The sequence below is a fragment of the Balaenoptera acutorostrata genome, chromosome 5 (assembly GCF_949987535.1).
Source record: "Balaenoptera acutorostrata chromosome 5, mBalAcu1.1, whole genome shotgun sequence".
Lineage (NCBI taxonomy): Eukaryota > Metazoa > Chordata > Mammalia > Artiodactyla > Balaenopteridae > Balaenoptera > Balaenoptera acutorostrata.
The window spans coordinates 117,094,880-117,118,443 of NC_080068.1; the positions used below are offsets into that span (position 1 = coordinate 117,094,880).

Here is a 23,564-nt window from a genome sequence, read left to right on the forward strand (position 1 = left end):
AGTTTTCCAATTTTAAGAAAAGAAAAATAGAGCCCCTGCATCTACCTTAAAACCCCTTGGGAAGTGCAGACTCTCCCTGCATTGTAAGATTTTTGTCAAGTGGTACATCTGTCACTGTGTCATTCCTGAAGTGTCCTCTTGATGCTTTAAAAGTAATGCTAAGGCATGATGATAGTCAGACGACTGTTGACACAATCGCTCCCTGGGTTTCAGCAAGTCATCAATTTCGCTGAGGCCAAGCAGCTGGGATATTCCATTGTAGAGCACAGTAAGAGGAATCTAATCAATTGCTCACAAATTAATCTTGTGACCAGCTGCCTTCAACTCTTGGTAATCATTCCTTTGAACGGCACATGGTTTTTTTGTTTGTTTTTGTTTTAAACAAGCTGCTTCATGACTCTGCATGGGAGTGGCAAATAACATGAGCATGAGTTTGATATCCATGAACCTCAATGCACCTAGCGAGGCTGAAACCAGGGGCTTTAATAAGTTAAGAAAGTATCGTAAAAGCAGTAAGCAGCTCATATTTGTGCGTATGAACAGGGACTAGCTATGAGGCTTTCTACCCCCCCCCATCCCCATCACCTATTTGACGTGTAGACTTCGGCACTGTTGCCTTGGTCTACCCTCACCTCTCTCTGGGCCTCTCGCAGCGCTGTGAGTATTGACAAAATGTTCTCAGCTTTGCAGTGAAAAGACACAATGGAAATTGAAGTTACTGTTGTGCTTTTCACTTCATTGAAAAGAAGAGAAAGATTGTCATTTATAGTACTCTACAAAGCTATTTTTAGCCTGTAGAACATAATAATTAGAACAGTGAAATTAAAGGTTCTGTCACAGTTCCACCCTCCAACCACATGTGAAAAACAGCGCCAGCTAGGAATGTAAAAGAGAGTAATTGCTCACAGAACTTTAAAAATGCTATATGTGAATTCAGGATCAAGTGCTTCTTATACTCCGAACTTTTAAGTCTCTTACTCAGTTATTCATATGGAACCACATAAACCACAGACACCCTAACATCATGAGAGCGTCACATGGGAATAGATTTAGAGATCAATTAATCCAAAATTCGCAGTGACGGCTGGTGAGTTCGAAGCTAGGGATATAGACATCTCAATCCACTTCCACAGCTACTTAGTCATGGAAGTCTATCTGTGATCTGCAACACTTTATCTTACATGTTGCTGAAGACATTTGATCATACCCACTGCTTGAGTCGTATACGTATGCGTATTCATAAACATATTCGTGTACATGTGTGAGCACAAAACACCAGGGAATGTCCTATGATAGAAGCTTATCCCCCGACACTAATGCCATAGAGGTTTTTACTAGCTCTTGGCAGCGATAGTCAGATATTTGCCTTTTGGGAGACAACAATATATGTGGATGCTGAATAGTTAGAAAACATAATCTGATTTCAACCACTGGAACCAAATTTGACCTTTTTATCAAAAGGAACAAATTTAAGTTGGCTTTCAGATACAAAATAATTCATGTAGAATCAAAGGAAAGGGGAGGTGAGAAAACACGAAAGAAGGAAGGAGACAAGATGTCCAAAGGAAAGCCAGAAGAGTTCTGGCTGAAGTCAGCCATTTTTTAAAAATCAAGGTGATCTTAAGAAATGCATAGAGGTGTGGAAGGTAGAGTAATGCTAAGGGCAGCCCGTGGGCAGAGCCCTCAGCTTCTGGACACTAGGAATCCATAAGGAAAATGCTGGATAAAGCTACGAAAACTGATCCTTCTGATGGTGGTGTAAAGCAAGGCTGCATGGCGTCGTGGTTACAGATTCAAGCTCTGGAATCTTTGACTTTTGGCCCCACTGCGTAGTAACTGGATTATTTTTTATTTGGAGCATTGCTTAAATTCTCTGAGATCCAGTTTCCTTACTTGTTATTATAATAATAGTACCTGGCCCATAAGGCACGTTCACCACATATTTGCAGAATGAAGAATTGTATTTACCAGTAGAGAGGGAGGGACTTCCCTGGTGGCGCAGTGGTTAAGAATCCGCCTGCCAGTGCAGGGGACACGGGTTCGATTCTTGGTCCGGGAAGATCCCACATGCCTTGGAGCAGCTAAGCCCGTGCACCACAACTACTGAGCCTGCGCTCTAGAGCCCACGAGCCACAACTACTGAGCCCGTGCTCCGCAACGAAGAGTAGCCCCCGCTCGACGCAACTAGAGAAAAGCCCGCGCGCCCCAACGAAGATCCAATGGAGCCAAAAATAAATACATAAACAAGTAGAGCGGGAGAAGAACTGAGAGGGAACAAATCACAGTATAAGCATTTTCAAGCAAGGATGCAGGAAAATAATAGTACCGACGTAATAGTATGTCAGAGCCGCTTTTCTCAAGTAATCTCTGGTCTGATGAAGGGCCAAGAAAGCAGCACACTGTTGAGTAGCTGTAGGAGGTATAAAGTGGGCCAGTACTTGCGCTCTGGGAAGACAGAGGAAGGATTTGTCTCTCGGTGGTTTTTTTCCTTCCCCTCTCCCTTCCCCGCTGTCTCCAGATGAAGCTTCAGAGGACTGGGTCAACCTTCAACTCTCGCTGGTAGTCACCTGCCTTTATGCTGATAGGATATTATTCCAGTTTTTAAAGACCTATACCCCATGGGAAAGTTCTCTTAGAACATTTTTGGGAAGTTTGAGTTGGGTAGTGCCTCTAAGGATTAAGCTGGCAGCTAAGGTATTTTAAATAAATTAACTTAAAAACTTTTTCTTAGCCTGTCAAAAATTACGTATGGAATCACTATTTCAGGAGTAGCCACATTCTTTCCTAATCAAAACATGAATGATTGTGTGGTTACTTTTTGAGAGAATCATATGAAAGCACGGTTTCATTTATTTGAAATATTTCTTAAAGGTTTAAAAAAAACTCCTTGCTCCAAAATACTTTTTAAAAATCTCATGCGTCATTTAAGATGGGAGAACCATGTTTAAAAGAAAGAAGGGAAAAGATGGCTGTACTTGCTCTACTAATAGCCCAGTGTAGAAATATCTAGAGGTAAGACAGTAAGCAGTACTTTCATATCATGGGTACTCGCAGACCAAAGGTAGTGGCTGCCTTTTAGCAGTGAAGAAAGAATATAATGTTCTCTTGTCTGCTTTCCTCCAGGACAGCAATGAGTAAAGCTAGAACCCAGAAGAGGGCTGTGGTGAAGGACCAGCATGGAAAACGCATTTACTTGGAGCACCTGGAGGATGTCCCAGAAGCACTAGACCAGGACGACCTCCAGCATGACCTCAAGCAACTCCTTCGGCATTTCTGCAAGGAGGACTTGAAGCAAGAGGCCAAATGAGAGGCTGTCCAGTTCTCACACCAGAAACCACACATTCACTCGATATGCAACTTCCCGTTCCATTAGAGGAGTGACCTAACTGGCTTGATTAATGGGATTTCCACTTTTAGCATATACACTGCCTTTTGTTTGAGTTTTTCCCCATCCTCTTTAACTGTAAACTAATTTGTGACCAAAGATAGCATCCTTCATCCTGGATGCTGTATCCACTCCTTTGTTGTGTCTGTGCTCACCTGGGACCTGGCCACCTCCGTTATTCTTCTTGGCTTCTGCACAAGCTCCATGAAAATCCAATGAACAGAAGAACTTCACCTGCAGACCTCTTCAAATGACGATACCTAGGAATCCTTCAAAGAGATACCCGTGTACAATATATATAGCTAAAATGCTCAGACGAACAACGTATTAAAACCACTGCCTGTCATAACTACACTGGGCATCACGGAATTGCTGAACAGTGGTTCACTAAGATATTGCTAACACAATCGAACGTAATACAGTTCTCCTGCAAAAGAAGCACTTCAGACCTACCATGTCCTTAGAACTTCCAGAGTAGCCCTGGCTCCTAGTGAAAGATGGGTTAATAACCTTGAAGAACTGTCCTAACTAAGCACTTATTGCTGGTGCTGGCCAGCTGCGATTGATGACTCTCCAGCAGCCACTGAGGGAGGGGAGGACGGGAGCAGCGGCAACGAGGTGAAGCAGCGAGGTATTCGGTTGCCAGCAGTGGCATCCGGCAGCTGTCTAACATCTTCAGGTCCTTTAGATTTGGGACATGTTGGCAGGGTATTTTAAAAAGCTATTACTACTGTAGTTTTCCAGTTTTCATTGCTGCTTTAGCAAACCACGCTGTCTTATTGGTGGTACTTTCTCCTGGCCACTGCACTGTAGATAAATCATTGGAAACAAGATTTGCCCCCTACACAAACGGTTCAACTCCTTCACCGTGTTGGAGTGGTTTCTTTTATTTTTTTTCTTCCAGGTTTATATCTTCTCTAATACCTGCATGTAGCATTTAAGAATCAAACCACAGTTCAAACCCATCTTCTAATCACATGGATGGTTTTCATTCTTTTTACCCTCAGCAAGCACTTTTCACTTTTCAGCTAGGTCTGTTTTTTAGCTTGCAGACGAGATTGAGAAATCCTGAAAATTTTGGTTTGGGTTAAAATTTTGGGTTTATTTATTTGAAATCCAAACTCCCTTGGAAACCCTGAAGTGCATTTGTGCACTTTCCTGTTTGTTTGTTTCAAAGAAGGGACTTTAATCATCTGAGTGATTTCCGTGTCCTATTCCTTATTCCTCTAGTGGTTGAAGCTGTGTAGCATTTTAACATATATATATATATTCACAAATATATTCATATAAACAGTATACATTTTGAATCAGTTATTTGTTAAAGAAAAGTATATTCAATGAAGATGAAATTAAAACATTTTGAAAACCAGAGTCTATCCTCCAGGGATTAAACATTTTCGAATTCTATCTGGTCTTTTCCTGTTGTGCAAAAATGACTCATTGTTCTGAATGTCAAAAGCAAAGACGACAAACAATGGCATTTCATCATTTCAAGTAATTTTGCCAAGAGAGAAGATTTCCTGGGAGGGAGGTTTCCCACAAGCCAAATCTCCTAAGCCTCGAATGCTAGCACGTTTGGCAGCTGGATAGGAAAGAAAGCATCTTTGGCAGCCAAAATGAAGGAGGCCAGTGGTGAAACATTTTGGACATACCATGGCCTCCTTGTCCACACCTTCACTGGAGCTCAAGAAAAGCATTTCTGTTGTGTTATTTGCAGTGCAGATGATGTCTGTGTAACAACATAATGGTTAATCACCTTTTTTTTGATTTTGATTTTTGCTGTGTAATCAAAAAACTTGAATAATGTGAGAAGAAGTGAATTTTCAGTTGATGAATCAGCATCTTGTTCCCATGGTGATAACACTAATTGAATATATCTATGAGGGCATGTATTAGTTAATGGAAAAACATACAACACTAACAATACCTAGCTGCAATGTGTACAATGGCTGATTTAATTAAATAAAATGTACAAGTGTTAAGTGTGGCAACAGTGATTTGTTCTTCTTTAGCACTCACCTGTGATTTCAGGAGGTAAGACATTATTAAAGAGATGAAATAGGTGTGAAGCCAAAAGAAAAACAGCTTGCCTTTGTTCTTTTTATTTGGTAACTGAATATGCTCTGTGCCCAACGCTGTGTTAAGCACTGGGAGAAACAGGAAGATTGTATCCCTGCTCTCAAAGAACTTTTATTGCTATTGTTATGCAAAGGGAGAAAAACAAAGATTTCGTTTGGGGATCACTAGTAAATGAGAAATAGGAACTTGTGGGCTTGGAGGAGATGAGGAGAGGGGATCCAGGGGTGGGCAGCGCAGAGAGGGACCCCGGATTCACTTCTCTCCTGTAAGGTCATGGCTCTCAGGAAACACCTTCTGCCGTGGGGAACAGTGTTGAGCTCTGGGGTTTTATGTATCTCTCATTGACTGAGAATTAGAAATGAAATGGATCCATTAATAGAAATAAAGACAGGGCAGGAATATGCAAAACTGAAATCAGTTTTGTTTGGAGACTATTTGGGGTTTTGCTTTTTGAAACATCCCTTTAGTGCTGCTATAGCATTTTTTACTGCAAAAACAGGACAGAAAGACATGGTTTAAAAATTAAGTTTTATTTAAATCTTATCTAGTATGAGATAGGAAACTCACTGGATCTGGCTTATCTGCCTGGTTGATTTACAAGACCTTCCAAAATTAAAGTACCAGTTATGCTTGAAATATTTCAAAGAAAAGAGAGTCAAAGTTAAAAAAAATTTTTTTTCCAGAGTGGGAGTGTCTGTGTGACCATCCCCCTTCCTCCCGTTTGTTTCATGTGCTGTGCTTTCTATTGACAGGAACTCTGAGCTTCCATTGCCTTGAGTTTGATTAAGGAGATTAAAGCATCAGAGAATGTTCAGTGTCTTCCCATGTTTAATTATGTGGTGTGCAAACCCCAGTAAAAAAAGGAACAGTGATTCATATGACCCTTTACAGAAATATATTTAAAATGTGAAGTTGGGGGGAACCCTCCAGACTGAGGGAAGATTATGCACATCTCATAAATGACTTGAATTAGCCATAAAGAGTTGCAAATTAAATACAGGCACATTGAAACAAACTTGAATTTGAACTTGGGATGTCTGTGTCATTTATGTCATCATGGAAGGTCTGGGTGTGGGCAAGTAGACAAGCACATGAATAAAACAGATAAAAAAGGAAGCTAAACAAATATTTAATGAGAATCAAAGTCACTACAAGTTTTTCTTAATTCATAAAGATGGTCTGCTTGTTTTCATTATGTTATTAAAAAAAAAAAAAAAGCTGTTTGAACAAGTCTGTCTTCAGTCACCACTCCCTGCTTAAAAACTACACTGTCCTTCCTTCAGTTAAGGTATGCTTTCTGTTTCTGATCTAATTAAAGCTAGAATTACAATCTTGGAATGAATCACCTATGTAAATATGTAATACAACTTTTTCTCACTCTAAGAATAGAACATTTAAGAAAATCTTTTAAAGACCTTAAGAAAAACCTTCATTCCCACCCAACTCCTGCACACGAGTTAAAATATTCTTTTTTGGTTATACTCCTGGGAAAAAAAGAAGTACTCCCTTGCTTTGGATTAGCTCCAAGGTATGGAGTAAAACGATACACATAAATATATTTTGGGTAGAGCTGTTATGTATGGTAGCCAGAGATATTTGACAGTGGTATTTGCAGTACTTCAACAGGTATCTTCAATCACTAGAAATGCTCAGTTAATACATCCTTGAAATATTTCAGTGAGGCAATATGACACAGGTTAAATAGATGATCTTGGAAAAGACTGGACTGGAATTAATCCAGCTATGTCGATATTTATGTGACTTTGTGAAAGTACCCACTGGAACACAATTCCCTTATCAGTAAAATAAGAGAGGATAATGCAGTCATCCCTCATTATCCATGGGGGATGGTTCCAGACCCCCTGCGGACACCAAAATCCGCGGATGCTCAAGTCCCTTGTATAAAATTGTGTAGTAGAGTCAGCCCTCCAAATCCGCGTGTTCTGCCTCCAGGGATTCAATAGGTGAAAAATTGATCCACGATTGGTTGAATCCAAGAATGCAGAACTTCGAATAAGGAGGGCTGACTGTACTTGCCTCAGAACCCTCTGGCCTTCCCAGACCCAGGGAAGGGCAGCAAGTCCTGCCCCATTTGTCACCCCCTTTAATCCAGAAGTGCCACTGTGGCCTATGTGTCCTTGGAGGCCATTAGGTCTGGACCCATATTTGTGACCTTCCCCTTCTTTGGGGAGGAGTGAGCCCCTGGATTGGTATTGAAGGTGTTAGCCCTCTAGGTTAGAAAGTAAAGTTAGCTGCTTCCTCTCAGGGACTCGCAGGACATGCCTGTCAATTAAGCCCTCTGATTCACTTCCCCTTCTGGGGAAAGATTCTTCAGGATCGCTTTTTCTCATCAGGCTCTTAGCGCACAGTTCTGGTCTCCAGTCCTTTTTCAAACTTCCCACACATACTCTGTTTCGGGTTTTCTTTCTTTTCCACTTTCAAAACTAGAGAATTGGATAAAGCCACCCAAACTCTCCTACGTCCAGCTTAGCTGCTGCAAAGAGAAGTGCTGGCAGGGCCCTGGGCTGGACACAGCAGCTGCCTTTGCGGTTGTGCAGAAACAATTGAATTACAATGTCCGCGTGAAATCCACACCCTGCCAGTTTTTCTTGGGCGTTGATCAGAACTCAGCCCTCCTCTAGGCCACGATATAGGGTTTACGTGATGCTAGCCTAGCAGCAACTTCTGGATGAGTTGGACCTTGTGTGTATTTTCCAAGTGACTCACAAATATTTGATACCTTACAGAATCACCTCCCCCGGCCACCTACTCTCTCACCCCAAATTGTTCAGAGGAACAATTTGGAGAGTCTGTTGTTCCCACAATGCCGTTAGCGTTTAGATTGGTGTGTTAGTTTCCTAGGACTGCCATGACAAAACACTACACACTAGATGGCTTAAACAGCAGAAATGAATTTTCTCACAGTTCTGGAGACCAGAGATCTGAGATCTAGGTGTCAGCAGATTGGTTTCTTCCGACGCCTTTCTCTTTCTCTTCGGCTTGCACATGACCGTCTTCTCCCTGTGCCCTCACGTGGTCTCTCTTCTGTGTGTGTGCATCCCCGTGTCTCTTTGTACGTCCAAATATCTTCTTATTAGGACACCAGTCAGATTCCATCAGGCCCACCCAAGTGGCCTCATTTTAAACTAATCACCTCTTTAAAGGCTCTGTTTCCAACTACAGTCACATTTTGACAAAATGACGGTTAGTGCTTCAACATATGAATTTTTGGAGGACACAACTCCACCCACAATTGGGTTTAGTCCAAATAAACAAAGCCCACTAGGTATTTTAAGTAGGAAAGGATTTAATGCAGGGAATTAGATACTTACACAAATGTTGGAAGAGTCAAAAGAGTGAAGGCAAGGAAGCTGATGCTACTTTGAAGAAACTTCTTAAGTGCAGAAATCAGAACTCCAAGCAGCCACTGATGGGTTGGGCTCTTTGCAGCAAGAAGTGTGTGCTGCCTAAGAGAAGGCCCAGACATGAGTGCATAAAACCCTCCTCTGTCATCTGCCAAAGTCCAGGCACGCTCCCCAGCTGCCCCTTGACAAATAATTTGTTTCCTTTTCTTTCCCTTTCAAACATCAGGCAAACACATCATTGGCAGGATGTATCACATGATGCCACTGGAAAGGGATGCCAAGAAATACAGTCCTGAGCATCTTCCCCTGCCTGCAGGGAAGAATGTAGAATAGAGCAGCAGCAACACAGGGGCTGAGCCACAGAATAAGTCTTCATCCATTCACTCACTCATGCACTCAAGACCTACTCTATTTCAGACATTTCGCTAAGTACTTAGGGTAGATTGAGGCCAAGATGATCATGAGTTTTTACCATTGCCAGTCACCATTGAAAGTGCCCTTGAAACTTCTTTAACTTCTACCAAAACCTATGAAGTATATATAGATGAGGAAACTGAGGGACAAAGGGCTTGGGTAATTCACTCAAGATCGTGCAGTTGAAAAACAGCAAAGCTAGGATAAGAACCCAAGCAGATGACTCCAATAGCAAACCATGTTCCGTCTTTGAAAGACACAGTCGCTACCCCTTGAGTTTATAATCTTGCAGTAGAGACATATGGAACCAATAATTTCACAAATAATTAATTAAAATTTAAGTTTCTTCTAGAGTAATACCTTGTTACCTTATTTATAAGGAAATAAGCCCTGTTCAGTACCATCCTCAGTTCTATCCTTCTGCAAAATCTCTTTCTCCCAGAACCGACTTTCTCTTCCTCACCTGCTTCATACTCAGCTGATGACCTTGACTCTGTTTTATAAGAAAGTAGTTGTCAATGGGCATTAATTACTTCAGTGCTGTATCGGTCAGGGTTCTACAGAGAAACAGAAACAATAGGATGTATGCATAAATAGAAAGTTATAATAAGGCATTGGCTCATGTGATTTTAGAAGCCAAGCAGTCTCAAGATCTGCAGTCAGCAAGCTGAGATCCAGGATGGTATAATTTCAGTCCAAGAGCCAGCAGGCTCCAGATCTAAGAGGCGATGTTTCAGTCTGAGTTTGAAGGCAGGAAAAGATCCATGCCCTAACTCAAGGCAGTCAGGCAGAAGCAGTTCCCTCTTACTCAAGGGAGGGTCAGCCTTTGTGTTCTAGTCAGGCTTTCAGCTGATTGGATGAGGCCCACCCACGTTGGAGAGGGCAACTGGCTTCCCTCAGCCTACCAAGTCAATTGTTAATCTCATCCCGAAATGCTCTCACAGACACACTCAGAACAATGCTTGACCACCCAGGGCCCAGTCAAGTTGACACATAAAATTAACCATCACAAATGCTTTTCCTCTTCTTACCTCCCAAATTATTCATATCCACGTGCACGCTAGCCCTCACTGTTCTCACCAATTATGCTCTCTCTCCCGCCTAGGCACACTTTCAGGTTTCTCCCAGTTTCTGAGAAAACAAATTTATCCTCCAGTCCTGGCAACCAATGCTCGCTCGCTCTCTCTCTCTCCCTGCGTATGCGTCCCCAGTTTCCTCTTTCACAATCCTCCTTCAAGTCTGGCTTCAAAAAAATCTACAAATTTAATGCATTAGAAACTACGGGATATGTCTAAGCATAGGTCAAAGGAAAACTAAAAGCCTTAAACTAAGGGTCATAATTCTTATGCCTAGAGTGGCCAGACAGGAAAACAATGTGTGAGTTGTCTGGGCAAAGAAAATAAGAACTAGTAAGGCCTGTGGCAAACTTAGAGGGTATGCCACATGTAATATATATTGAGATAAATATAAATCTTCAAGAATCAATTTATTAATTACAATAAAAAAACAGTAAAAATGCAAAATCTATCTGAGAGCTGTCTTTTGAAACAATAATATAGATAATTGCCACTAACATAAACAAGAGGTCAGAGAAAGCAGAAATGTGCAATGGTAAGAAAGAGAATGGGGGAGTGTGATATTGTGATTTATAATAAGAAATATATTTGGTCTTGGTTTCTGGCACGGAGTTCCTAAAACCCTGGGAATTTCTTGAAGGACAAAAGCAATGGGAGCATCTTTTGTTATAATATTTGGTCTCTTTTCCTCAGTTCCTCAAATGGCTTCAGAGCCACAAACGTGAAATAGATGTCTTATTATTCTTAACAAGCCCTTTCCACTACACCTAAGTTTATGTTAATGTGGTGACTTTTGGAAAGCACCTAAGGATGGGGACTGGTTGCCAGGGGAACCAACCGTGAACAGAGGGGTGGAATATTCCGTCCCCCACCCCACCCCCCAATTTCCAGGGAGAGGAGGGCGCTGGAGGTTAAATCAATTACCAACAGCCAGTGATTTAGTCAATCACGCCTGCGTAATGAGGCCTCCATAAAACCCCAAATGGCTGGGGTTTGGAAAGCTTCTGGCTGGGTGAATGAACACTTGGAGATGTGGGGAGAGCGGGTGCTAGGAGGGAGAGGACATGGAAGTTCCTTTCCCCACACCTTGCCCTGTGCAGCTCTTCCCTCTGGCTCTTCCTGAGTTATATCCTTTTATAATAAACCCGTGATCTAGTAAGTACAATGTTTCTCTGAGTTCTGTGAGCTGCTTTGGCAGATGAATTGAACTTAGCCAGGGGGTCATTGGAAACTCTATAGCTGGTTGTGCAGAAACACAGGTAACAACCTGGGCTTTTGACTGGCGTCTGAAGGGGCGGGCGGGGGTGCGGGGGGGGAGTAGGGGAGGGGATAGTCTTGTAAGACTGAGCCCTGAACCTGTGGGATCTGACACTGTCTCCGGGTATAGTGTCAGAATCGACCTCATCCAGCTGGTGTTGGAGGGTTGCTCCTTAGGGTGGGGAATCCGCCCCCTCCCCCCACCCGCCCCCTCCACCTCGCCAATACACGCGCATGCGCGCGCGCACGCGCGCGCACACACACACACACACACACACACACACACACACACACACACAGAAATGAGGAGCAGAATCTCTTTAGGAAGATAATCAGGGAGGAAATAATTATAAGAAAATGTTACCTAATTTTATGTAAGTAAATGAATAAAAGAGATGGTTTTGTTTAAAAATTGATCACAGAAGAGATAGTAACGGTAAACCCCAAAGTGATGGTTAATTTTGTCTGTCAATTTGATTGTGCTAAGGGATGACCAGAGAGCTGGTACATTACTTCTGGGTGTCTGTGCAGCTGTTTCCAGTAGAGGGTAGCATTTGATGCTTAGACGGAGTAAAGAAGATGCCGCCTCACCAACGCAGGTGAGGATCGTGCATTCCATTAAAGGCTTGGACAGAACAAAAGACAAGGAAAGGACGAGTTTGCTTTAGCTGGAACGTTTATCTTCTGCCTTAGATGTCATTGCTCCTGGTTCTCGGGCCTCGGGACTTGGCCCGGAACTCATACAATGGACCGCCTGGTTCTCGGGCCTTCGGGTTTGCACTGGAACTCCACCACCGGCTTCCGTGGGCCTCCAGCTTGCAGACAGCAGACCGTGGCGCTTTCGCAGCCACCATAACTGTGTAAGCCAGTTCTCACAATGAATCTCTTTCTGTTACAGGGGAATGGGGCGCGAAAGGATGGTCATGTCTCAGGTCGCAGGTGAGTCCCTGGGATGGGCCGCCAAATGAGGGTCGTTGGCTTCGTGTAGGAATGGTTTCAAGAGCAGCCATAATGAAGTAAAAGCAGGTTTGTTTAGAGAGATATACACTCCATAGGCAGAATGCAGTCTGTCTCAGAAGGTGAGAGTGGCCTGGGCTGCAGGGGTGGTTAGTTTTTAATGGTGGGTACTTTCATAGGCTAGTATATGGGAGGATATTCCAACTATTTTGGGGAAGGGGAGAAGATTTTGAGGAATTGGGCGACTACCCACTTTTTGGCCTTTTATGGTCGGCCTCGGGGCTGGCATGGCGCCTGTGGGTGTGTCATTTAGATGCTAATGTATTACAGTGAACGTAGAGTGACGCTCAAGGTCCACTGGAAGTTGAATTTTTCACCATTTTGGATCTAATTGGTTCTAACCCGTCAATGGCTGTGTCATTCTTTTAAAGGTTGTGCTCTGCCCCCTTTCCTTCTGTCTAATTTCTATCTATTTATATATATCCTACTGGTTCTGTTTCTCGGGAGAACACTGATTAACACACCCAATAACCATGGAAGAAATTGAGAAAGCAGCCAAAGACTTAACCCCACAAGAAAGCTCCAGATCTTGGTGCTGTCACAGATGGATTATATTAAGCTTTCAGTAAACAGACAATTCCAATACCATTTAAACTGCCACAGGGCCCTGGGAGAAAAGAAAATTTCCCATTACTTTTTTTTAACAAAGCAAGTATATCTTTGCGACCAAAACTGGACAAAATGCGACGAAAAAACATCCAAAATAACAATAACAACAAAAAAACCTCATAGACCAGTTTTACGAAGGCGTAGCTATGCAAAAATCACAAATAAAATAGCAAATATAATTTGGCACACATTTTTAAAAATAATAAACCATGACTAAGTGGCTTCATTCCAAGATGAAAGTGGCTCATTAGTAATAGCTGTTAATATATTCCCCATATTGAAAAGAGAAAGAGAGAAAAACCCATAGCTGGGCAAGAGGCATTTCGTAAAATGTAGCATCCAGTCTTGATTTTTTTTTTTTTTAACATTTATTTATTTATTTATTAGCTGCGTTGGGTCTTCGTTGCTGCCCGGGTTTTCTCTAGTTGCGGCGAGCGGGGGCTACTCTTCATTGCGGTGCGTGGACTTCTCATTGCGGTGGCTTCTCTTGTTGCAGAGCACGGGCTCTAGGGGCGTGGGCTTCAGTAGTTGTGGCACACGGGCTCTAGAGCGCAGGCTCAGCAGTTGTGGCACACGGGCTTAGTTGCTCCGCGGCATGTGGGATCTTCCCAGACCAGGGCTCGAAACCGTGTCTCCTGCATTGGCAGGCGGATTCTTAACCACTGCGCCACCAGGGAAGCCCCTCCAGTCCTGATTTTTGTTTCTTTTTGAGAAGTCAGAAGCGATATATTCTTCCTTAAAATGATCGCATGATACAGGTGTACGTATAGTCATTTAAGTCACGCCCACTTGAGCACGGCTTTGGCAGTAATAGAGAAAACCTTCTCTCTGACTGCACACCACACAAAACCACATGCCTCTCCTCAGCTGCCTTGTGCTAGCCCTCCGCATCACCAGCGTCGTATGACAAAAATAAAATAATTTAGTTTTAATATCAAACGAGTTTGATATTCTTTATTCAAGGGAAAAACAACCAATGGATTGAAGGAATGCAGTGCCTCCCAAGAGGTGGGGCACTCTTCCTGAGGGGTTTGGGACAGGAGTGAGTTTCACAGAGCATTAGAGGAGACAACTCAGAATCAGGGCATGACTGGCCAGGAGGTGGAGGATTTCCTTATAAGGCTACAGGCCTTATTTTCTAGGGTCAGGTAAGCTAGTTGAACCTAAGTTGGAGGGTTGTGATTGGTATATTAGGATTCCTTGACAGTGATGTGTTTCCTGGAAGTGGCGGCTGACAGATTTGTGACGTGGGCCAGACCACTGGGGCGGCCTCTATTTTGTGGGTCCCAATGTACAATTTTCTTTATCACCAGTGAAAGCATTTCTTTCTTTTTTCTTCCCCCCCATCCCCCATGGCCTTTTTTTAATGAAATTTTTTTAATTGACGTATAGTTGATATACAATGTTATAAGTTACAGGTGTACAATATAGTGATTCACAATATTAAAGGTTATGTTCCATTTACAGTTATTATAAAATATTTGCCATAGTCCCTGTGTTGTACAATGTATTCTTATAGCTTAATTTATGCTTAATAGTTTATACCTCTTATTCCCCTTCTCCTATGTTGCCTCTCCCCCCTTCTCTCTGCCCACTGATAACGACTAGTTCTATCTGTGGGTCTGCTTCTTTTTTGTTTTATTCACTAGTTTGTTGTATTCTTTAGATTCCATGTATAAGTGATATCATACAGTATTTGTCTTTTTCTGTTGTACTTATTTCACCCAGCGTTAATACCCTCCAAGTCTATCCAGGTTGTTTCAAATAGCAACTTTTCATTTGTATCCAAGCTTGTCTCTGTGCAAGGTGATATCATTTCTGGAATATTTATGAATCCTCGCATATGGAAGTTTCAAAATTAATACCTTCATGAAGTTATTTAAAACATAAGAACAGAAAGAATGTGCAATAGAGGATTCTTTTGTTCATTACACATATACTGCAAATAGAAAGAATTTACTTTTTGTAGTTCACAGATGATGTAGCAATTTTAAGCAAAATTTGTACTTCATAGAAAATAACTTTTATTTCATTGCTTTTTTGCCTTGTAACCCAGATTATTTTTTAATGAATTAAGGGCACTTGGAGGGGACATGTGCCCCTTACACCATAATTCATCTTTCTTAACCTTGAACAATGGGAGCATTCCTATTTTAAAACTCTGAACAAGACAAAAAAGTCCATTATTTCCATTACTGCCCAGAATTGATCAAGAAGTATTAATCAATGCAAATTTGAATAAAAAACAAAGAAATTAAAGCATAAAACCTGGAAAAGAAGTGGAAAACATCAATTTATGCAGGTAATATGTTTGTGAAACAGGAAAACCAGAGACAGACCGAAAGAAAAATTAGTCAACAATTTTGTCACTCTTTTCAAGATTAGCATAGAAAATCCATAACTTTCCTTAACATAGGAAATCTCCAAATTAAAAATAAAAATGGAAGAAAAAATACGTATAATTTATAATAGCAACAAAAGAGATTAAACTCCTAGTTATAAATTTAACAAGAAATGTACAGGACCTATTTAAAAATGTTTAATGGCTTTACTTAAATAATTGGATAGATATACTATCTTGTATGTAATTATAAAATATTGTAAAGATGTCAGTTTTCCATTAATTTATTTCCTAATATGATCACAATAAAATTTCTTATAGGATTTTAATTTGAGTTTGTATGACAAAAAAACAAGCATGTGAAATTAATCAAGATTCTAGGGGTTAAAAAAAAGGAATGTTTGTAACAAGGTAGCCTGACTGGATATTAAAATGTATTTTAAGCTACTGTTTCTAAAATAGCTTAATATGAGTGTAGTAAGTGACAGCAAGAGCAATGAAATAGAATGGGAAATCCAGAAAGAGAAATTGATCCAAAATAAATTGAAATTTGGTATATGATCAATGTAGCCTTTCAAATCAAGCAGAAAAGAGCAGACTATTCTATATAGTATTAGGTCAAATGACTAGTTATTTTGGGGATGAAATAAAGCTAAATCCCTATTTGTTCTCTTCACTAAAGCAAATTATAGATAGCTCAATTAATTAAATGCAAAATTTTTTAAAGAAACCATAAAGATAATAAAAGAAAGCAGTAGCAAATTTTTTTATTACCTTCAATAGGGAAGATATTTGTAGTCAAGAAAAAACCCAGAAGCCCAGGTGGAACAAAACCCATATATTTGATGATGTAAATATTTTAAATTTGCACACAGAAAAAACAGAAGCAAAATTAAAATATAAATGAAAAAGTATGAATTTACTGATTATATAAACAGACTGCATATGTCAACAACCTAACACGAAAACAGCAAAGGATACGGACAGACTTCACACAGGTATAGGAAGAAATTCAAATGACTTGTTTACCTGAGAAAATAGCCCCGTCTCACCTACAATTAGACATCATAAAATAAAACCATAAGATACTATTTTTAAACCTGTCAATTTGGACACTCTTAGAATTTTCATTAAGACCAAGTATTAGCCCAAGTGTGGGAAAATGGGGCACCTATATGCCAGCGGGAATAAAAAATAATTTACAAAGCAATGCCTTTCAGAATTAAATATGTACAAATCCTTTGACTCAACAGTTTTACCTTAAGGGATTTTTTTGATGGTCTCCATGGGAAAGGAAAATATTCTACCTTCAAAAAAAAAAAAAAAAAAAACCTGGAGACAAATTTTGTATCCATAATAGGATGCATAATGGAAGAGTATGTAGCTGTTATCTTCAAGTACGTCTTATATGAATAAGTAAAGTCCAGAGGAAGGGGTATAGTATGCCCACATCTGTGTAGAACGTAATATATATGTGTTGGTGGGAATGTGTGAATCTATTGGCAGCTGTTCCCCAGGTTGTATGTACGAGAGACTAACCCAGTACTATGTAGCCTCTGGCTGTGTTTAATTTCTTTCTTCTTCTTTTTTTAAAAACCACATGCTAGTTGAGAGAGAGGATCTAGTTATTCAATAGGTGATTAAGCCCAAGTAGAAATAGATACTGATAAAGAGCTATTGTTAATACATAAACAACACTTTAATTTTAAACAAATGGGGAGGTACATGAAACAGGGAAACGTAAATACAGACAGTTGCAGACTTATGATCATTTAATTTTGCGATGGTGTGAAACTGACATGCATTCAGTGGAGACCGTATGTGGAATTTCGAGTTTGGATCTGCTCCCAGGCTGGCGATATGTGGTACCACGCTCTCTCGTGATGCTGGGCGGTGGCTGCAGCCATAGCTCTCATCACCCATGTGATCATGAGGGTAAACAACTGATACCCTTACAACCATTCTGTCCCCATACAAACACTCTGTTTTTTACTTTCAGTGCAGAATTCAATTGCATGAGATATTCAACACTTGATTATAAAACAGGCTGTGTGTCAGATGATTTTACCCAACTTTAAGCAAATGTAAGTATTCTGAGCATGTAGGCTAGACTCAGCTATGATGTTCTGTCGGTTATGTGCATTAAATTTTTGACTTACTATATTTTCAACTTACAATGGGTTTATCAGGATGTAACCCCATTGTATGCTGAGGGAGATCTGTATATAAAAGAGGAATAATCCCTTATACTATTTGTGTGGAAAGAATTTTAGCTACTTATAAACATAAATAATACAAACATCTAGTAGTTTTAACTTTCACTTCATTATAGAGACCACACAGAGAGACTTTGGTCCATGCCTGTTGAGCCCTCTACAAATAAGCAGTTCTTGTACAGTTGATCCTTGAACAACACAGGTTTGTGCTGTGAGGGTCCACTTAGTTACAGATTTTTTTCCATAGTAAACAGTACAGTACCTCACGATCCTCAGTTGGGAACTGTGGATATGGAACCGCAGATCCTGAGGGCCGACTACAAGATATCCCCGAATTTTCACCTGCTTGTAAGGTTAGCACCCCTAACCCCTGTCCTCCCATGTTCAAGGGTCCACTGTACTATCATTAGTACAATTTTCTTAGCTATCATTCTACATAAGAGGATTTCCCCAACATGCCACTAGAGGGCAGCAGACGATGGGTCATTTGCCAGACAGCTCCAGGTGGTAGCTGCCCCAATATGAGTGGGAACCGCCCAGCTCAGGAGCTTTGCGACTGGAAACGTTGCTGAACTTCTCCAGATCTCAGTTTTACCGGGAAAATGGGGAGGAGTTGTGGACTGGAAGACTCTAAGACCTCTGCCAGCTCTAACAAGCTGTGATTTTAACTCGCAGTTAGACTCACGTAGTGACTACAGGGACTCAGAATTTAACCACGTTAAAGTTTAACCGTTAAATAAACAAAACCGATTTAAGCCAAACTCTGTTTAGATACTATTCTATTCCTTTTAAAAAAGCTAACAGTTATGGAGAGCTTCTTATGAGCCAGATACTGTTCTAAGCACTTTGCTTGTACACAACATTCCATTTGAGGTGTCTGCAGTTAACGCTCCCATTTTGCAGAAGAGGAGGGTGAGGTAACTTGCCCAAGGTCTCTCAGCCAGGAGAGGTAGGGCCAGGATGTGAGAGCTCTGACGCCAGAGGCCACATTTATAATAACTGCTCCATCATGCTGGGAACTAGTGCAATGAAAGGCAACCCAGATATCTAATAAAATGTCATTAATTGCATCTGGCTGGCAATTCATAGTTTTGTCTTTAGAGAAAATGACTTTCTTGGGAGCTTTCCCAAGGCATATAATCATGCAGATGTATCCCATACCTTGTTATTTCAGCAATATTTTGTTACCATAAAAGCATTCTAATCTGTTGATTGCAATGGGTGTTGATCTCTGTGCTAATCTCTACCCCCCCCATAGCTGCTGGCAATGTCTCCCACCTCCCCATGGCGTTTTCTAGCCTAACTTAAAACAAACTTGACTAGAATCTGCTATTTCCTCCAAATATATTCCATATCTCTTCCTCCCCAACCTTAAGGCCAAAAATTTCACCTACTATTCCTTGGTAGGTGGAGAGGAGCCCGGAGGGATGTAAGAGCAGAGCCAGAGAGGAGGACTTGTGGACGGCATATTCAAGGAGTACTAACAGACCAGTATTCATGACAGTGGAAGCTGGTTCTGGGGAACGATGAGAAGTAAATCTGAAAAGCTTTTTTAAAATTAAATTACCGAAAGTCTTAATCCAAGCTGTGGAGTTTGGATGTTATGGGGTTAGCCCTGTGCAGTCACAGCAGGTATTTGATTAGGAAAGTGCTGGGTAGAATGCGTTGAAGGGACACAGGACACAGACAGGAGACACAGAAAGCTGTGCTGTGTGGTGTAGGAAGGAGAGCCTGGCAAACGTGGAAAAGAAAAGAAAATCCTGATGGTGTCACCAAGAGCAAACTTTTTGAAAATAAGAACATTATTGGAAAAGTTAGGATATAATTACCAAGGACAGGGTTTACTAAAATAAAGCTGTAATTAGTATTAAAAACTGTGTTTATACATGGGATTTTACACACAGTGGAAAATTTTTGAAGAGAGTTACTGGTATGTGGAGTAAAATGTTATTTTGCAAAGGAGAAATGCACATACAAATACATGTATACATAACTAATGCTTCGAAAAAACTAAGGGGGATTAGGAGAGACAGGGTGGTCTTCTGCACGTGTGTGCGTGCGCGTGCCCGTCTGTGTGTGTGATTTGGCCTGAGGCGCTACCTCCATCCTCTCCCTCTGACTGCAGCCCCCATCTCTGGAACCCGTCAGCTGGCTGCTTGCTAACCCCCCTTACCCCCAGCTACCAATAATCTGTTTGGGGGCCACCTCACTTTGTCTGTCCTCATCTTGGGTTCTTCTCAGGCCAGCTCAAGGCCACTCACCTTTTCCTGTCCACTTGGCTCTTGTGCATTCTTGCCCTGTTAATATCTGGAAGTTCAGGCCACACCAAAGCAGACCTGTTTCTTGCCTTTGCCCTGCCACCACAGACCATTCCAGACTCTCCGGGCCTGAGTCAGGCGATTTCAATCTCCCCAATTCCAGAGGACACATGCCTATCTGCGCAAGTGGTTTCCTTGAAGCTCCCCCCCGCATAGCTGGGAGTGAAAGTGGAATTCACAGGACATCAGCAGTCTCTGCAAAGTACAGGCATCCCCACTTCTCTAAAGTTTGCTTTATGCTGCATCGCCTTTACAAAAGACCTATTTTAATACTTGTTTTCACCAACTGAAAGAAATGCCAAAGGTTTTTTGCGTCTATGGAAAAAGGCGAAAATTGAAAATAGCGTTCAGTGTCTGTTTTGCAGGAGCCTTTATAGAGGCAGCGTGCACCCTCAGCCCCGAGAGGGGCCCCGCCCAGCTCCTTCCCTGGGAACTGCATCTCAGCATCAGGCCACCATAGTTTTGAACTGTGTCTGTGAGCATCTGGGCTTTTGCTCCATTTATTTTGTGTATCCAGAGCAAGACATGTCCCTAAGGTAATTGCGTCTTTGCTGTATGTCACTTCGGCTTACAAAGGTTTCATAGGAAGGCTCTGCTTTCAGATAGTGTTGGGGGGGATCCTGTACTCCACATCATCAGGCCTGGCTCTTCCCCTACCTTCCCCTTTCGGTTCAGTTCTTGCAGAGTGAGTGATGAGCTAGGGTTACCAAACTGGCTGAGCACCTACAGTTCTTGCCCTTTGGGGGTCACAAAAGCTCCAAGCTGTGAGTCAGCAGGAAAGGATCATTTAGCATCTGAGACACACGCACTCACACACATATGTGCACACACTCTTGCCCAGACTCACAGGCTCTCACACACACACACACACACACTCATGCACAACATGGAGGAAGGGTAAGATGGACAGTAATCTGTGAGTACGAAAAGGAATTCTTTTCTGCTTTTCTGTGCTTTCCAAGTTTTCTGCCTTGAAGGTATGTTACTTTCACAAGTAACAAAATATTAAATATTGTAAAATATAAGAATAAAAGCAAAATAAATTCTATGTAATTTACTCCAATTTGGTAAAACTCCTCAGAGAAAGAATATTTCCTCTCTTATATGTCTAATGACCCATTTGACTCGTTTCTATTTGTGAAAATTTATGGTTTCATTCTTTACCTTGCAGAAATCCTTACTAACTTATGTAATAAAAATCAGTGAAATATTTATATATTTTAAGTTATTGTACCTTGAAAAAGAGACCTTCCAATTGTGCTGATTTCACATTTGAAAGTTGAAAGTTCAGTTTGGGGCTTTATATTGCATTAGAAATGGTTGTGGCTCATAAATATTTATTTAGGAAATCTGATTAATGCATGAATGTTCTTCCTTTCCTTCAAATAATCACAACAGAAGCCTGGAATCACACACATAACATCAACAGAAGTTCGCCCCCCACCCTGCTTATCTCACCACAGACTGGAAGTTCTGAATGTCCTCTTGTTCTGGCCTCCTGTGTCATAGTCAGTCACCTGGTCATCTCCAGTGAGAGTCACAGGTGACCCAGAATTCGGTCAACAAACTCAACAAATCATTCAAAAGGGATATTGGAATTTCCACTTTCAAAATAAATTTTTGAAAACAGTTTTCATAAACCAAATCTGAGTTTATGTATAAGGAAGTGAATATTCTTCTTTAATTACCCACCTCGCTGCTTGCTGTGGGATCTGAAGGTGATGATGAATCACATCCCCTCTCCTGAGAGTTCTCAACCAGATGGAGAAAAGTTTAGGAGTAAAGATAAGCTTTACTTTGGTAGTAAGATAAAGTAAGTGTAGGCAAGGATTTGGGCCAAAATTGGGCTTCCTACTCTGTTCCCACTTTTTTATGCCAACTTTTCCACCCAGTTTGAAAGGGTGGGTGGAGAGGTTTTGCCCTGATGACCTTACTTTTCAGGTAGTGGCAGTGTTACTGGACCAAACTTGTGTCCACTCACCCACACACAGTAAAGCCAATATACTGACAGTGGGTTGTGCAGTGTTTATTGCAGGCATCAAACAAGGAGTCCAGGTAGCTAATGATCAAAAGACCTGAACACCCCTGGCTCTCAGGGGTGAGGGAGAATTTTGAGGGGTGTGTGATCAGCTCACGGACATTATTCTAAGTGGTTGGTGGTGAGGTAACCGGGGGTCAACATCAACAACCTTCTGATTCCAACTGGTCTGGGGTCTATGTGCTTGTGGTCAGCATACAGTTAACTTCTTCTGGATGGTGGGGGTTTCAGTATCTGCAAAATAGCTCTAGAATATGGCTCAGAATATTATCTCTAGCCCTTGAGGAGGAACAAAAGGTCCCTGACTTTGTTTAATGGCTAAACTATTATTACTTTGTCTTGCTTGACTGTTTTCCTTTGCTTCTGCATTTTCTCACTTCTCTGATTAAATTTATTCTTTGGAACTCAGGGAAGGCCTAGGAGGGTAAAGTTTTTCTATGAACAAGAGGCAGATGGAGGACATGGGGGGCAGGGGGGGGTCTCTCCAGAGAAGACCCCATAGCGTCCTGCTTGGTTACAGCAGGGTAATGTCCTACAAGAAGACATATGTCCTGCAAACTTTCTGGACCTGCCAAAGCAAGGTGAGAGGAAAAGAAATCATTTTCTTCAAAAATTGTTCATTCATAGGGAATAGAGCACTCTCTTTAGCAACATGAGGAATGTGGTAATAAATGTCATGCTTACTACTGAACATATCTGAATTATTTTTTCCTGTTGCTAAAAATGTAGGACTCTGTAGATGCAATGAGGTGATTGGTAGATCAGCTCTCACAATATCCATGGTGTTCTTTTACTAGTGCTCTACTTAGGATTTTATATATTTCCATCCTTTGGATTAAATGAATGGACTTAATGATCATTAAAATGAAGAGTAAATTATGAGGAGTTTTAAAATAAGAGTTCAGTTTCAGAGCTAACAGCAGTGTTTACTGGTCTTTCTGTTTGGCTTAGGAATGATGGAGTAAACAGATCATTATGGCCTCATGCCCTTCCCTATCAGGGGAAGATCTGGTAACTGAGCTATCCCTGAAACAAACTATGAGTCTTGCAACAAATGGAAACTGATGAATAGAGGTCTTATTTGTTTCTGGCTTGGATTCCTCAATAATGGTCCAAGATTTTGTGCAGAGAACCAAGGTTTGGTGTTGATCCAGGGTTTTGTATTGGGAGCCAATTTGAATCAAGAGCCAAGAGCTGAGGAAAGGTCAAAAGCCTTGATGGGGGAGGAAGGCTGGGGGCAGAGATGAGGAAGAAGGCTTCTCTGTTTGGCCTCTGTATCCACAATGGCTTGGATTCTCCCTCACCCTCAGCTCCTGCGCTAGTGGAGGCCGATCCTGTTCTTCTGAACTTCAGTCTCCCAGAACGTGGGCAGATGTGTACATATGGGTAAAGTTCTTCGTCTCAAAGGAGAAAGAGGAAAGTTAATGCCTAGCAAATACCTAATTCCCA

General features: G+C 41.4%; 1 protein-coding gene across 13 annotated transcripts in view; it reads left to right on the forward strand.

Annotated features, from left to right (window-relative positions):
- Positions 1-5,367, forward strand: part of ANK2 (ankyrin 2) — a 250,765-nt gene extending 245,398 nt beyond the window's left edge. For all 13 annotated transcript variants that reach the window (XM_057546234.1, XM_057546235.1, XM_057546236.1 and 10 more), the window contains one exon: positions 3,124-5,367. In XM_057546234.1, the coding sequence (XP_057402217.1) occupies positions 3,124-3,307 (184 nt within the window). In that variant the 3' untranslated portion in view covers positions 3,308-5,367. The remainder of the gene's footprint in view (positions 1-3,123) is intronic.
- The last annotated feature ends 18,197 nt before the right edge of the window (positions 5,368-23,564 follow it).